At 33.3% G+C, this 16,499-nt stretch overlaps 3 protein-coding genes across 4 annotated transcripts in view; 1 reads left to right on the forward strand and 2 right to left on the reverse strand.

Moving 5' to 3' along the window:
- The window catches only part of LOC108553478 (serine/threonine-protein phosphatase 4 regulatory subunit 1), a 145,947-nt gene extending 144,678 nt beyond the window's left edge, over positions 1-1,269 (reverse strand). Inside the window, exon 1 of the mRNA XM_017908380.1 lies at positions 1,144-1,269. Coding sequence (XP_017763869.1) covers positions 1,144-1,186 — 43 coding nt within the window. The 5' untranslated portion in view covers positions 1,187-1,269. The remainder of the gene's footprint in view (positions 1-1,143) is intronic.
- Positions 1,270-2,265: 996 nt separating this feature from the next.
- On the reverse strand, positions 2,266-5,322 carry LOC108553467 (RING finger and SPRY domain-containing protein 1). Of its 2 annotated transcripts, XR_001890632.1 has the most exons (11): positions 4,905-5,322; positions 4,588-4,753; positions 4,336-4,518; positions 4,185-4,251; positions 3,955-4,095; positions 3,731-3,846; positions 3,457-3,600; positions 3,159-3,376; positions 2,806-3,066; positions 2,519-2,687; positions 2,266-2,435 (listed from the first exon to the last, which is right to left on the reverse strand). XR_001890632.1 is itself a non-coding variant. In XM_017908367.1 (10 exons), the coding sequence occupies exons 1-10, from the start codon at positions 5,120-5,122 to the stop codon at positions 2,600-2,602; spliced, it is 1,602 nt and encodes a 533-aa protein (XP_017763856.1). In that variant the 5' UTR covers positions 5,123-5,322; the 3' UTR covers positions 2,266-2,599. The 2 variants fall into 2 exon arrangements, 1 of the variants encoding a protein (XP_017763856.1); XM_017908367.1 differs by having other exon boundaries at positions 2,266-2,687.
- A 1,557-nt stretch (positions 5,323-6,879) lies between these two features.
- Positions 6,880-16,234, forward strand: hiw (MYC binding protein highwire). Its single transcript, XM_017908365.1, has 30 exons — positions 6,880-6,974; positions 7,497-7,560; positions 7,642-7,884; positions 7,951-8,104; positions 8,163-8,365; positions 8,441-8,758; positions 8,836-9,003; positions 9,089-9,307; positions 9,397-9,598; positions 9,679-10,071; positions 10,153-10,318; positions 10,373-10,455; positions 10,540-10,674; positions 10,770-10,967; positions 11,050-11,246; positions 11,326-11,578; positions 11,657-12,100; positions 12,175-12,302; positions 12,401-12,627; positions 12,708-12,888; positions 12,973-13,153; positions 13,211-13,345; positions 13,453-13,595; positions 13,665-14,303; positions 14,379-14,646; positions 14,713-14,999; positions 15,096-15,421; positions 15,507-15,604; positions 15,679-15,888; positions 16,045-16,234. Exons 1-30 carry the CDS (start codon positions 6,880-6,882, stop codon positions 16,191-16,193), a joined length of 6,507 nt encoding a protein of 2,168 aa, XP_017763854.1. The 3' UTR covers positions 16,194-16,234.
- The last annotated feature ends 265 nt before the right edge of the window (positions 16,235-16,499 follow it).

Below are 16,499 nucleotides of genomic sequence, written 5' to 3' on the forward strand. Positions count from 1 at the left end.
AAAAAAAAAAGGAAAAAGAACCTAAAATCCGTGTAGGAAGTATCGTCGATAAATCGATTATTAATCGCGAGTGCGAAATTGAATTTCGATATCGTTAAAGTTCGATATCTAGGTTACGTGTTTCGTAAACGTGTGCCAAGAAGATCGAAAATCACACGCGAAACGCTCTATTGAAGGTTAATAATGCAGTTCAGTTTTATATGCGACAGATGGCACTAGCAAATACATGGAAGTCGAAAGATCAGTAACCCCGATAGGCGAATAACCGCGCATTAACTTCGTTTACTTCGGCCCTTTAGGACACTTATTCCCTTTCGTTTAATCGGTTTTTAGAATCGTTAGTTAGACGTAATAGGAAACACATGTATCGATATCACAAGTATAAAACTTCGAAAGTGATCTTAGGAATAATTTTATTTTATTCTTAACTCATAATATCGATGTGCGTAAATGAACATTTTTATTGTTACATAGATTAGCGATATAAAGAATTCAAATGATTCAAGCATTATTATAGTCATACATGAAATACGATCAAAATAAACCCTACTATGAGTTGGTGAGGCAACGTACGTACTCGTTAACTGCCGTAACATGTCGTCAGTCATAAATCGAGAGTAACGGTCGGAATATAAACATTCAGGAAACACTGAAAAATATACGATATTTCGATTGGTACGCGAAAGTAGCTAAAAAAGATAGGAACAATACATGAGGACGCAAAGCGACCGCGTGCCCTTTTTCTGTTTTCTTCTTTTTTCAGCCTGCGGTCGAGGTAAACACAGCGCGGCACGTTTCGTGGCGCCCCCTAACCGATAAAACGCCATCGAGGCACTCTCATGTCCTGGTCGCGCATGTGAGAATCACGGCGTGACATACGGCTTACAGTCGAACTGCAACGTGACACCCGTTCAAAGGTATCTGAACTGCGTTGTTATGGGTGACAATAATGTTGCTAAGTCGGCCCAACTCGAAAATTATGCAAGATAGAACGTACTTAACCGAGCATGAGTTTACGACCACGCCACCGCCATGCACGCCAGACACTGGCATGCTTCGATGGTGGGGCCACCGTGCCGAATACTCGATCCCTTCCGCGCACATTTACAATCATCAAAAATGTATTTCTGTGTCAGTACTCACCTTCGTTAGAATCGTCCAGGTCTTCTTTCTGGATGTAGGACATATCTGAAACCCACAAACACCACGGGTTAGCTGAAAATCCCTCGTGTTTTTGGGCAGCTTCGTTCGATCCACAGGCACTCACTCACCCGCCATGTTGTAACAAACTGCGACGCGCCCTCGTGGCCACGCGCTTAACTAACTCCAAATCGAGAGATCGTTTCTCAACGTTATTCGTAGATATCGATATTGCGAATTTTAATTCTCGTTTCAACGGTTCTGTAAATCTTAAAAGTAACTAAAACTTGTTCGATGCTTGCTGTATAATGAAAATAACTTTATTCCAACGTAAAAATTTAATCAAGAATTAAACATTTCTACCAATGAAATGCTTTCAACGTTCAACGAAATTGTCAAGTAAATTAATTTCGTATGTACTAGGATTTTGAATATCAATGAAAATACACTCGCGCAATTATATGTACCATGCCATATGTACATTTTTATTCTTAAAATAAAAAATTTTGATTATTATGAAATTATTACAAAATAATAATTCCTTTTTAGTACATAAATAAAAAGAGATGTAGCATTCAATTTATACGTTCAGCGCATATAAATAACGTTAAACTAGTGCATTAAATAACAGGAAAGGTTGTGAATGAAAATCAACATAATTTATAGAAAAGTTTTGCAAAGTTATACATGTGATAACATTTTATGTCTTCATAAGAATATAACATGAGCTTATATATATATGTTCTTTCCATATATACTACAAGATATCGATATTTTATAGTTTTCTAAAATCAATTTTACATTACAGCGCAAATTCAGTTACTTGCTTGTCATTATTGACAAGTACAAATGATATAGACTTTCATAATATAACAGAAAAGAACTTCAAGTTCGTGGACAAAAAAGTGTCTACATATTTGTGAACCAGTCACAAATACTAAATTGGAAATGTACAACATACATTGGTAACAATTCAGGCGTGAATTGCAAATGTTAGCTTTTTGTCTAATGTGTACAGTGTAAAAAAAATATTTAAATTTTATCTTGCTATGTTATTTTAGATTCCTAATTAGATGTAAGGTGTATTTAGGTAGAATCTAGAGAAAGTAATTTGCACAGCCGGTAGATATAAGATGATATTCTTCTGTAATTTGAATTTACAATACGATAATTTGTATGTTATATCTATATATATGAATGTAACATTTAGAATGATATATCTTAGAGGTGTGATACATTTAAATGTGATTTTGCTTTCTGTGATTGAGTTGTAGTCCTTCTCTTGATTTAAAATACTGTATTGTAAGAAAAGAAATGTATAAAATATTATAATTATATTCAATATGTGATGCACACGACGTGTTGCAATTATGATTACCTCGCGACAGTTCCTGAGAATCATATAATATAAGAAAGATAGTGGAAGAGGATTAAGAAATGCTGATACGTTCGTGTAGTGTCATGTGTTATCGGAAGCTACCTCTTCGATTGTAGCTCTACACATTGGACACTCAAGCAGCTGATTCGAACACGTCTTGCAAAATCCTCTGAAAGGGTATGCATTTGTGTTTCGTGTTAAGTATTTACTTAAGTAACGTGACAATTGATACATCTTGCATTAAAAATTACTAAAACGATTATACTGATTTAACGAATATACTATACCTGTGATTGCACGGTAGGAATCTTACTGAAGCTCTTTGGTCAAAACACAATGTACATGAATCCTCTCTAACACTAAGTTTTCTCAACTGGTCTAGATATATGTGTCTAGGAAGCACAACCTTATCTTCAGGCTTCAAACTAGCATAATCATTAAATTTCTGATATTCACGATCAGTCGGAGGATATTTAAAAGGTACATTTCCAAAATTAAAAAGACATTGCTGGAATGACATAAAACTGGCTGCTGCAAAAAATCCAGACCTATAACGTTTAAGACAATTATTTGGAATGTTACGCGATAAATATATCTTTTATTCAAATATATCGGTAGATGTAAATGAAAGTATACGTACCGCACCGTCTTGAAAACTTGAACACATGGTTTTAATGGTACACCATTTATGGAGAATATTATTTCTAATTTGTTCAAGTCTAATAAACAACCTAAAATGTCACCGGCTTTCCAACACGGTCTATCATGATATTTTTCGCTCTTTGCGTTATACCAAATTAAACGGCGACAACCATCATAGGCTAAAGAATATTCATCATCACCTATACCATATCCTTCCTAGAATAATAAAGTAGAATTTGTAAAAATAATATGAAAATTGTAATAGTGTATGTTATATTAAGAATATAAAAACTTACATAATTTAAAAATGTACTGTCTTTTGTAGCCCATCCAATTTGCATTACACCTGTAGTTATAACAAGTGTTTCATAGTACCAAATTCCTGAGTCTACTTGAAACGTGCATCTTACACTTTCAAATGAGTATGCATCACACCGGGCCTGAAAGTTTGATAAAAAAAGGAACACACACAAAAAAAAAAGGAAAAAGAAATAAAAAAAAAAAGGGGGGAAAAAGGTTTTATCATACAAGCACTATCTGATAGAGCACATTACACCTTATGAAACTTACTTCCAAACCATTAGGTGATATTTTCAGGTACTCGCTTACATCCTTTGTATTTAACATTACATTGATACCAGTCATATCAACTGCATCATGAGAATACTTTCTACCTTCCATTATAACTACAATAATGAAAATATATGTAACACATGTAATAATGAAAATATATGTAAAACATGCAATAATGAAAATATATGTAACACATGTAACAGATATATTTTGATACTTACGTAAGTTGTCTAAACACCATCGCGCACAAAATCCCACTTGACGACGTACGTAATGAGTTTCTGTTGCCCATTTTTCCAATTCTAACAGTGGGTTTGGCCTTCCTGCCATTAGACGTTTTTTTATAGTTATTTTATTCTCACCTAATAATGTAAGCACATTTTATTATTTTTTTTTGTTTCTTAGATATAAATCATTCAAAATATCGTTATTTACTGTAATTAATACGCACTCGTTTGTGCAAATTTCTCCAATGCTATTAATGAATATAATACCACATAAGGATCAATATCTTCCCTCTAAAATAGTAAACAAATAAGAAACAAGATTTTTCAGCACAGTTTTTATATGTATAATTATACGTATATAGTTAAAATACCTACAAGATTTGAAATAAGATAATCCAAAGTTTCATCAGATAATATAGCAATGCTACTTGGGCCAGCTAACTTGTCTGCTATACAACCCAATACCACACAGATGTTACGTTGTTGGGTTGCACTGGTTTGTACATTTCCAAGTTTTTGAAATAATTGAAACATGTGTGACAATCGTAGAACTAATTCCTACCAAGTTAAAATACCTATAGCAGGATCTCTTTACATGGCAAGTAACATGGAAAAGTGCAATTATACCTTTGATGGTAATGGACAATCATCTAATAGAAGAGTAATGACTGAAGGACCTAATGGATTATGCATAGGAATAACATTGACCATCGAACTGACAACTTGTAACCATCCATCTTCTTTGTCAGCAATAGCATGTAACTTTAACATTGCAGGTGGTGTCTCCTGTTCACTGAATGTACACAAAAAAATCAATAGGTCTAATAATAGATTTACAGCTATACATTAATAATGATAATAATAATAACAATAATATTAATAATAGTAGCAATATTAATAGTAATGACAATTATATAGAAAGGTTTATAATTTGTAACACTTACTTGTCAACAAGAGAACCAATGACTCCCAGAGTTTCAAGCACTAGTTTATCAATGTTAGCTGACGTTGGAAACTTAAATGTTGTATTGGTCATATCACCAGATGCAACTGTGCAACCTACAACTGATTCTGATGATATAGTATTTTCAGTCCCTGCATGATTTTGTCCATAAAATACATAAAGTTCTTGTGGTGTATCTTTGCACAAACAATTGCCCATTCCCACACGTTTATGGTGATACTTTTAAAAATATACTATCACATATGTTTTCTAAGTAATATTTACACGATCAAGTGACATGTATATTATTAACTGTTGTATCCAATGTAACTAAAAAGGATGTCTTCTTTGAAAATAATAATATTACACATGTAAATTTACGTGTTTATATTGGTAAACATTAAACTTCCTTGCAAACAAAACACTTTATTACAGTACATACTAAAAATATATCACAAGTATCATGTTCCCCTTCATTACAATTAACTAAAACTTTTGTTTACATTCTTATTTATCTCTCTTGTCATTCTTTTTAAATACATAGATAAACGCAGGTTCAATTGAAATATGTAAGAAGCAGAAATCAGCTTACAATTATAATTATATATTTGTTAAAATAGCCTACCTATAAAAAGAGAAATTCAATAATTATTTAAATAATTTATTGAATTACATTTGTAAATATTACGTACGTGCTTCAGTGCTGTCATTTGGTTATATTTTTATCGAAATAGAAAGAAGCTATTCAGTTACTGAGCAACTTTTTCTAATTATCCGTTGCACAAAATAATTTAGAATATCATATTTATTTCGTTTGTTCTACTATAAAATGGAAATTTAAATATAAGAGCACTCGGAATCGTGTTCCTTAGGTTATGTTCCCGATAATCTTCAAAACAGTAATCTCAGCATAACAGGATATGCACACTATACTATATTTTACGTGAACTGATCAATTCTAAATCATATATGAGATAAGCTTTCTACGTCAGTATACATTTTTAACATTTAATTGATTAACATTGTGATAGATAAGATATTTGCCAATATATCATTGAATTATTTCGATAGAAGATTTCGATAAAAGAATAGAATATTTTCCTAGACTTTCCTATACAACTTTGTGTAACATAAATTTTGAATACGACGTCTATAATTTTTCAATTAGATAACATAAATATTTTATAGTTATATAATTAGTAAGAAATACATATAGTAAGAATAATTTTTTACATATATATATATATATAAGCTTTACATGTCACATATTATAATGACGAAGTCATATTTAATAACTTTATTTTATACGCATAATCTTAAGAACGCTATTGTGTTATGAGATAAAGATATTAAGTTGAAAGAGAGAATTTTTTAACGATATTGCTGTTTTCTCACTTCGCTTCAAATAAGTAATAAATATGAATATTTAAAATATGTATATAATATATATATATATATATTTTTGGAATCTACACATCGAAATTTGCTGCATGCGTTAGTCTATATATGTGAGTGATGAAGTTTAAGAATTTCGGATTTGTAAATATTCCTACATATATAATATTTAGCAAATGAGTTCAGTTAATGGAAATGTAGTAATGAATGAAAGTTTATTTGAAGAGTAGCCGCCATATCGAAGGATAATCTGCGTTAAAGCGATAATGAGTATCGAAGAGTCGAAATCGCAAAGCAGTCGCGGTCCGTCTGGTACTTTCAAGACGAATTTCTTAACATACATCAAAAGCGGATCTTTGGACGTTTTCGAATATTGTATAAATAATACGTCTCTAGATTGTTTGTTATATGTGAATTTAAAATCGCAGGTTGAATAAATAAATACTTTAATAAAAATCGTCGAATGGCTCTTTTTATAAACCGTGCGATGCAATCACATGGGGAAGACGAGAGAATGTCAACGATCAATAGTATTACGAAAATGAATTGGTGATTCGTACGTTGAAAATTTTGTGCACAACATGGTGTCTGGGGATCACGAACGATTGCTGCCTGTACCAGAGATTTACGTGAAATGCTTTTATGACCTCTTTAAAAGTATTGCTGAAGCACAGAGGTGCGAAATGTGTATAACCTCCTTCCAGCTTTGTTTACTTGACGCTTTTGGCGGTGACTTCATTTGTCATTTATCAAATTCAATAATTATGATAAGAATTCTGATTATCCTACTTTTATTTTTATTAAATATGTCATTTGATGTCGCCGAACTACCAAAATACATCATAATTTTCCCTGATGTTTAAAGTAACCTAAAATTGTTTGTTTATTAAAGTTGTATGCTGGCTGTCAGTTTGACAGTTCTTACTCGAAGTAGAACATTGATTTATAAATTAATTTACTATTGATAGTCTGAATCATTTATCTAATCTTAGTTATTTATGTAATCTAATATGAGAATTTGTGAAAACATATAATTATGGTCAATTAAAAGGAATAAAGATTTAATATTTTTTCTTAAATGTTTGTTTTTACAACACTTTCCTTTATAAATACAAATATATCAATTATTCTAAGAAACCATTAATACTAATATTATTTACAAAAGCTTATAAGCTATATTATTTATCTTATTTTTTAGAAATAAGGAAGAATGGAGAAAATGTACAAAAAATAAATCTATACGTAAAAGGGATAAAAAAAAGGTATTATTAACTTTTTCTATGTTTTATTTATTCTTTCTTTTTCTTATCATTTCAGTTACCTTATACCTTCAATATTTCCAGATTGATTTGAGTGGAGATTTGAATTACAATAATCCACCAGAAATAGAATTATCTTGCAATGCTTCTGCATTTGCTGTATTTGCTAGTGTTAGAAATGCTATTTTAGACAGGCATAATAGGACAACAAATGAAGTTTATAGAGTATCAAATTGTAATTCTCCACCATCACCAGAACACAGTGAAACTATTGATACAGAAAGTGATGATGAAGATAGAATATCCACTATACAGAGTTTACCAAAGGTAATTAGGGGAATTATAAATTACATATGTATTAAAGGAATTATATGTAACTTGAAGTGTCTTTAGATTGTAGGTATTGGTTTACGAAGTGTTTTCACATTGATGAGAGAAAGCAGAACAATTGATCCTGCTTTATGTACAAAAGCATTATCAGCTTTATTGGATGTACTACAAGGACAACTTCCTGAAGGCCTGAAATCTGAACCAGAGGATGTTATTGGTAATATACATAAAACTATTTTTTTTTATAGAAAATTTTGTTTTTATCTTTTCTCTAGATCCCCTTTTTGATCTATTATTGGATCTTGCAACTTCACATGGTCCAGAATCAGCAGCTGCCAATGATGGCAGTCATTTGACTGCAGTTGCTTGTGCATGTTTATTAAGCCTTGTGGTTGTTAGAGGTGATACTGGTCGTTTATTGGCAGCTATAGCAGCTTTACTCATGTGCCCAAGAGCATTAGCAGCTCAGAATATTCAAGTATATTATTTCTTCAAATTTGTGATAGCATGACATATTGTTGTAAGATTTTAAATTATAATTTATACATTATAGATGCCATGTGTGTTAACATCTTTGCAAAGAAGCGTACAAGCTGTCTTACTGGGGAAACTTGCACGGCCAGACTGGATTACATATGGAGTTCCTAAATGTGCTAAGATTTATACTTCTACGCTTAAGTTACCAAATGAGATAAGTAATATAATATTAAATGGGCGAAGTTTTGTGAGTGATGGAAAGTACCTGTATTTGCATACAAGTAGAGGATTATTAAAAATTGGTAGCGGTCATGGTGGAACGATTTGGGGTCATATGTATATTCAGAAGGCAGACTTTTATCCAACTGAAACTGGTTGGCTTGGTTATGCAAATGTTAGTTCAATAAAGTAATTACTTTTTAATGTACCCTTTTACAAAGAATATTCTCATAACATTTTATTCTTTTTTAGAATACATTATATTTTAAATATACACCTAGAAAACAGAGCGAATTACTAATTATCGACGCAGAAACTCTTTCAGTCACGGAAATTGCTGTATTAGAAGGACGTGATTGGTCATCTTCCGTTATGTTTTCTGATGGTGAATGTTTAGGAATGATAACAGCTGGAAAAGATGTTAGTTTTTGTGTTTGGATCAGTTTTGTTAACATTTATAATAATCAAAAAGTGATATACATTTTTTATCATTAATTTTTGACAGGATGGTTTTGTAGTCAGAATAATAAATACATTAAGTAATTCAGTAACCGTTGCATCAGAACTGCCGTTAAAATTAGCAAGAAAATGTGTAGATGTTTTTGGCTATGCTGCATTTGATGAAGAACAAACCACACATACATTAAATCCAGGCTGTGATGATGAAATTGCTACAGTTACTGCAGGCAAAGAATTTGCGTTAATAAAAACTGTATCTGGCAAAGTAAGTAATGTACTATTTGCAAATATGAATTAAAATTTTCAATAATAAATAATTTAGGAATGTGAAATACATTATAATGTGCTTTAAAGATTCTGTATAGCGGGAAAGGAACCTCTCTTGGTATGAAAAGTAACACAAGGCCTAATAGGTGGGTAGAATTAACACTTGGAAAAGGTCCAAGACTTGCAAATTTTGCAGCTGGTCATGATGGTCAACATGTTGTAATAGTTATGGAAGACGGTTCGGTTTTATTTGCTGGTACCGCTAGGCGTGGTGAAGATGGCGATAGTAGTAAATATATTATTACTTTATGATAAAATGGGTAATATTGTTTGATATTTTTATTAAATAATTGTATCTTTTATCTTTAGTTAAAATTAGACGTCAACCTAAGCCAGTTAAGCCAAAAAAGGTAGCGAAAGTAGAAGGGCAGTTCATTGTAGATGCTGCTTGTAATAATGGGTCAACAGCATTAGTTACAAAGGAGGGTTCCTTACTGATGTTTGGCAAAGACACGCTACATTGTGATCCTGTGTCGGGAATAGTTACTGATCTCAGAGACGTTTTTGTCGTTCATGTTTCATTAGGTAAAGCTCATGCTGCAGCATTAACTAACAAAGGACATTTGTATACATTTGGAATTAATAATAAGGGACAATGTGGTAGAGATTTTACCACTGTTCATAGTACTATAAATAAAGATGTCTCTACGGTTGCTGTAGAAATGGGTACAGCAGAAGATGAACTTTTAGTGACTGAAGAAGGTAACGATATACATATATAACGCAAATTTTAATGCTTCTTAGTTTTATCTAAGGAAAATTAATATTTTCATATACCTTTAGATGGTATGGAATCTACTGAAGATTGGGAAGAAATGAGAGGAATATGTCCACCAGGATTACATCAATGGAGGCAGCGTGATTGTATGGTTTGCACAGTATGTCGAGAATGCACTGGCAATAGTATATCATGTTTAAGCAGTATACGACCAGATCGAAATCCAGGCCAGTACGTATACTAAGTTATATACATGGTATAAGAAATAAAAGTATGTATTTTCAGGGAATGTGGGTGTGGTGAAGGTGATAGCGGATGCGCAGAATGTGGATGTTGTCGCACGTGTGCAAGAAAAAGTTGTACTAATGGTAAAAATTTAATTTGTAATTATTAAAATAATTTTAATTTTGTTATTTTTTTTTTTTTCATAGATAGTTTGTATTATATTTTAGGTAGATCAAGTTCAAATTTTCGAGAGTATTTACAAAAATGCTTAGGGGAAATAAAGCAAAAGCAAAGAACAAAGGCAGGTCCGAGTACTGCAAAGTATGAGATGAAGATGAAAGGTCCGAATAATCAAAGATTGGGTAGTTGTCTGCATAAAATAGATGTATTGAATATATTTTCAAATGAAATTGAGTTCTAATAATTAATATAACATTAAATTTTTGGGGCAAAGTAGCTGGACCGATCGTGATACAAAAAATTGCCGGAAAAATGGCATTAGGACTAGGTACTAATATAATAAATGAAGATGGTATTGGTGGGAGTGACATTGAACGTGGTGATGTTGCAAGAATTACTAGTATACCACCAGCTAGAGTTCCTATACCTAGTGAAAGCCCTGTGGTTCAAGTAGCATGTGGCTTACACCATACAGGTAATACTTATTAAGAATATATTTTTGCTCTTTAGTAAATTTATACAAGTAGAATTTAATAATTATGTTATATTACATATAGTGGTACTCTTGCAAAATGGAGAAGTTTATACCTTTGGAAGTAATATATATGGTCAGTTAGGTGTGGGAGATTTGGTACCACATGCTGGACCAGTTCATGTTAAATTATCTGGAATTATAACACAAGTTGCTGCTGGTAGCAATCATACTGTTGTACTTACATCAAAAGGGGAAGTGTTTACATTTGGAGCTTATCAAGTTTGTACCCTAGATTCAACCATCTATGATAATGGAAAAGAAAAGATAATATTTTGATATATGTATTTCTTATATATAGAAAGGACAATTGGGCATAAATTGGTGGAATGGACAAAATGAACTTCCAAATTCTACTCCACAAGTTAGCCGTCGTCCTGACAGAACGCAACCGCGGCACTGCTTTCCAAATGTAGTTCCAAATATTGGCCCGCAATGGGGTAGACGAGCAACATGGGTTGGTGCAAGTGGAGATCAAACTTATGTCAAAATTGATGAAATAAATTCTATTAGTTTAACAAGGAGTACTGTTATGGCAAATAAAAATTGCATAAGTATGTCTTTCTCTGTAAACCATTGCTGTAAATCATTATATGAACAAACATAACTAATTATTAAAAAACTTGTTTCAGTTTTAATTCCACATCAAACTGATCATGCAAATTCCTTCAAATGTTTAGTTATAAGCAAAAGGGATGGTACTTGCAACAGTTATAGTGGAATAGATCAAGTTGACTTCAGTAATTGTGCTACATGTTTAGATCCCTTGTATAACGTGATTTGGACTTTTAATCCTATGAATAGTGAAATAAGTTTGTATAATATCATATCAACAGAAGCTAGAACAATTTCTGGATTGGAAGCATCTATTTTGAGTCCAGGCTTAGCACTACCTGTAGTAGCTAACTGTTTTGTAACACGTTCTCAGGCTGCAATGCATTTATTGGGTTGTTTAGATACCCTCACCCAAGCACAAGACGAAAATCTATCTATAGTAGAGGAAAATGAATGTAATCAATCGATACATGGAAAAGTGTACAGTCGTGAAGATTTTGTTACAGTCAATAGATTCGAAAGTGCGTATAAAGAAGATACGAAAAAGGAACAAATTTTTTGCTATATCTTCAGTAAACATTCTATATATTTTTAGGCCATGGTGGTGGCTGGGGATATTCTGCACATTCAATCGAGGCTATTAGATTTATGCCTGATACTGATATTTTACTAGGTGGATATGGATTATTCGGAGGTCGGGGAGAATATACAGCAAAAATAAAAGTAGGTATTAAGTGTACATCATATATTTAAGCTTCTTCAATAGATCATGCAAAATTCTGGTAAGAGTTACATTATCATTCCATCTTGTATCATCTCAGCTCTTTGATATTGGGATGGATGGAGGGGATCAAGAAAATGATGGAGAACTACTAGCAGAATCAGAAGAAATACCATATGAATGTGGACCGAGACAAAAATATTCTATTTTATTTTATGAACCAATTCCATTGCAAGCAAACAGGTGGTATGTTGCATGGGCTAAAGTTAGGGGTCCATCCAGTGACTGTGGATCTGGTGGTCAAGGCATGGTCACAGCAGAAGATCAGTTAGTAAAAATAAATTTTTCTACTTAAAGCAATGTGAATGTATGATGTATAATCATTTTTATTTGCCTTGTTCCACCAGAGTTATGTTCTATTTTAAATCATCGAAAAGATCTAATAATGGATCTGATGTAAATGCTGGTCAAATTCCACAATTATTGTATCGAATTGTCACACCTGAAAATCAAACTCCTAATAGACAAAGGGATCGAATCGAACCAGTTTATGTACTGAAAAGAGATTTCAGCAGAACAGTCACTAAGGTATGTGTTTTCTTTTCTTCTTTTCTTTTATTATTTTAATATTAAATGTAAAATAACTTATCTAAAAATATTTTTTATCTTTAGGAATGTTTTCAATCATTGATATCTCTCCTTCAATGGAGTTGGAATACGTTAAAAGCCGCATTAAATGATACCATGGCAGCTTCTTCTCATACAGTACTCGAAGTGGAGCGTTTAGTTTATATTAGTAAAGCTAGTTTACGGTTACTTAGAACTTACACCAACGAAATTTATCCCAATCAAGGTGGGTAATGAATTTTGTATCAGATATTTCGTATTATAATTGTATTAAATATTTCAGTGGGAAAGAAAACTCCGGCTGAATCGGTACGGCTAGCAGAATGCATAGGTGAAGTACGCGCATTGTTGTATCAAATTTTGTCCGATAGTATGCCACTAAATACGAAAAGCAAGGGAAAAACGAGAGTAAGCAAAAGTAAGTTTCCATACAATATAATTTAAAAATTATTAAAAAAAAATTATTTTTTTCTTTTAAAAAATTATTCTTTATTCGTATAATGAAATATAAATATCTTTTTTTAGGTCCTAGTGTTATAAATAGTAAAATGACAAATAGCATATTGGATGAATGTCATAGAACATTTGTAGCTTGCTATCATGCATTTTATCCGACAGCATATTTAAAGTGGACATGCCTATGCGAATTGTTATCAGAAATTGACAGAGTATGTATTCGTGATTTTATAAGTTAAAGGATTTTCATAAAATAACTAAAAATTTACGGTTTTTTACAGGAGCAAGGAAGATCTGCGAAAGATCGACTGTTATCGGCTGTTTTAGCTGCTTTATGTAATCCTACCATTCGTCTTCGATGCACATTTCCAATTTTAAATAACATCATGGATAGCAGTAGTAACAGTGACAGTATAAAACGACAACTTAGTCCATCCGATAATACTGGCTTGTTAATGATAAACTCAGCCGAAAGTCATCAATATCCAATCTTAGTTGAGCAGATTAGTTATAAATCTCAAGTGGAAAGTTCTGGCAAAGAGACATTAAACTGGTCGTTCCGTGATGTCCTCGATAGATTGTTAGATTTGATTCTAGTCCCTGTGAAGAAAAGTCTTTGCAGAAAGAAGACTCAATCACTGCCAGAATTGGTACTTCATTGTTGTTATTTGTTAGCGCGAGTGATTGCTGAGTTAGCAGGCCAATCTAGTGGAAGTGAGGATGAACTTCAAGCTGCTTGTGGAAGACTTATGTACACTACACCTTCGAGATTTACTCGCGTAAATCAAATAAGATCGTGGAATAATGGCTCCCCGGATGCGATTTGTTTTTCGGTCGATAGACTTGGTATCGTTATCGCTGGAGTGGGAATTTATGGTGGCGTTGGAATGTATGATTACGAGTTAGAACTACTCGACGATGTGAGTATCATCTCAGACTCGTGTATAAAAATAGTTTTTATTGTTTTAAACATTATCGTATTATACATTTTGTAGCAAAATAACACGGGTAATGATCCATCCCATACTCAGCGCTGGAGTAGTTTGCATTTTACATGTGGCTCTTTCGGCCCAGATGACTGTGTTAACGACATAGTAGAATTAAAATTTGATAAACCTATACCCATTAAGGAAAATGTAAAGTACGCTATTAGACTGAGAAACCGTGGAGGACGTACAAGTAGTGGTGATGGTGGTTTGAGTGTCGTTAAAGGACCCGACGGAACTACATTTACTTTTACGGCTTGCTCCTTAAGCTTTAATGGTGCATTGTTAGACATATAACATGGTTTTCTCTAAGCGAGAAAAATAATATATTTTATCTTTGTAGGTACGACACAGACCAGAGGTCAAATACCGCATATCCTTTATTATTCAAACCCACAAGATTCCGACGGTCAACATACAAGCAAGGCAATGGCCGAGGTACAAGCGAGAAAATGTGCCCTTGTCATGACAGCAACAATTATTCAAAGGTCAAACGAAATTTTTGCGTTAGCGAGAGAAAGGGCTGAAGAAATGGTAGCTACAGAAGTCCTTGGGAATGCGGCATTTGTGACAACTCTTTTACCACTGGTTATGGCACACATCAGTCCACTAGCTACATCAGACCCTAGGGTAAGGATAACGATTCTTGTATTTTTCATAACCATTGATATATTATTTTCTAGACCGGTCAAATAAATGATTCCCTTTCGTTTTTCTGTCTCACAGAGTGGAGTCCAGATTCTTACCTTGATACAAGAAATGTTACCTCATGTTGCGGCACTTAATTTATTATCTACAATGGGATCGTCTGAAATATCTCAAGACAGTGAAGCTCAAACTCATACCCCAACACCCATTACTACCAGTCATCATTATACCTGGTTGGAAAGTGATCATCCTTATAAACCTGCTACAGTATCCCATTACAGGGTCACCTTCCCAGAAACGGTCAAATGGTTAACTATTGAATTCACGCCAGAGTGTGGCACAGCTCAGCCAGAAGATTATTTACAATTGTACATTCCAAATATCATCTCTCCTTCTCTCGCGGGGTAAGTATAACTGATTTACGTTTCCCAATAGTTCCTCGATGGAAGTAACCACGTGATGTCATCTATTCTGACGTATTCTTTTTAGAATAAGTGCAACAGAAGACGTACCCTTGCATTGGCCTGTTTTGCATAAACTGAGTAATGTACCAAGTCAATGGCCTCAAAACGCGATCGTATTACCAGGTAAGCATTCACACATCGTAGAATAATTTCAGCTACGTGCTCAAAATTTCAAACAATCGTTACGTTTGTCTTAGGAAACGAAGTTATGTTCTCGTTGGAAACTGCTTCTGATTACATGCGGAACGACAGAGCAATCACATACGGATTTAAATGCCTGGTAATCGGATACGATTGGATAACATCGGGAAATGGTTTAAAAAATCTGGAAATTGAATTATCATTTCTCGGTGGAGCCTGTGCTGCCAGTCTTATGAAGAGAAATCTTGCTTTGCCGCCTGTATCTAGTACGTATTATTTATTACAATTTCAATATTCCCCTTCTTACAATTTACAATCATCTCTGTTGTTAATGTAAATTTTCATCATATACTTGTAGTTTAACTATATTCACCGATGTTTAATAATTATTTCTGTTAATGAATTTGACTATACTTTTGCAGATGAAGAAGTTGAAGAGGATTTGGAACTGATGCAAGAAACTGCAAAGAGGATTTTCTCCGTACACTCGACGTTACTTGGACGAGGATTCGCCCTAGCTTCACCTCCTACGGTCTCTCAGGCGCTCGACGGTGTTCTTCCGTTCAGGTAAGTACTAAATCATTTACTCTACCAGTTGTCGGTAAAAAACTGAGGCTAAAAAGGAGCGGCGCTTTTTATTGGCAACCCAGCGCAGTCCGTAGAATTTAATTAAATAAAATATAACAGAGCGAAACGAAATTCTGGATCGTTAATTCGATATAAAACTCTTATTCGTTCCGCTGCTTCCTTTTTAATGGCAGTTTTAACGCCGGCAATGGTTAAACAGCAAATCGATTAATGGATTCGTCAAAAATGCATTACCTTCGGTTATAATCGGATTACTATAACGCGGCTGGTGAATCGGTACATTATGTCT

This window comes from Eufriesea mexicana, unplaced genomic scaffold (genome assembly GCF_001483705.2).
Source record: "Eufriesea mexicana isolate 0111107269 unplaced genomic scaffold, ASM148370v2 scaffold10591, whole genome shotgun sequence".
Lineage (NCBI taxonomy): Eukaryota > Metazoa > Arthropoda > Insecta > Hymenoptera > Apidae > Eufriesea > Eufriesea mexicana.

Bases quoted from the DNA above. Each gene is read 5' to 3' on its own strand.
- LOC108553467 (XM_017908367.1), bottom strand. From the start codon at position 5,122: ATGGGCAATTGTTTGTGCAAAGATACACCACAAGAACTTTATGTATTT. The intron at 4,519-4,587 runs GTATAATTGCAC...TTAACTTGGTAG, and splicing joins ATTGTCCATTACCATCAAAG to GAATTAGTTCTACGATTGTC. The intron at 3,847-3,954 runs GTAAGTATCAAA...TCATTATTGTAG, and splicing joins ATGGTGTTTAGACAACTTAC to TTATAATGGAAGGTAGAAAG.
- hiw (XM_017908365.1), top strand. From the start codon at position 6,880: ATGGTGTCTGGGGATCACGAACGATTGCTGCCTGTACCAGAGATTTAC. The intron at 9,599-9,678 runs GTAAATATATTA...TTTTATCTTTAG, and splicing joins TGGTGAAGATGGCGATAGTA to TTAAAATTAGACGTCAACCT. The intron at 12,303-12,400 runs GTAGGTATTAAG...GTATCATCTCAG, and splicing joins AATATACAGCAAAAATAAAA to CTCTTTGATATTGGGATGGA.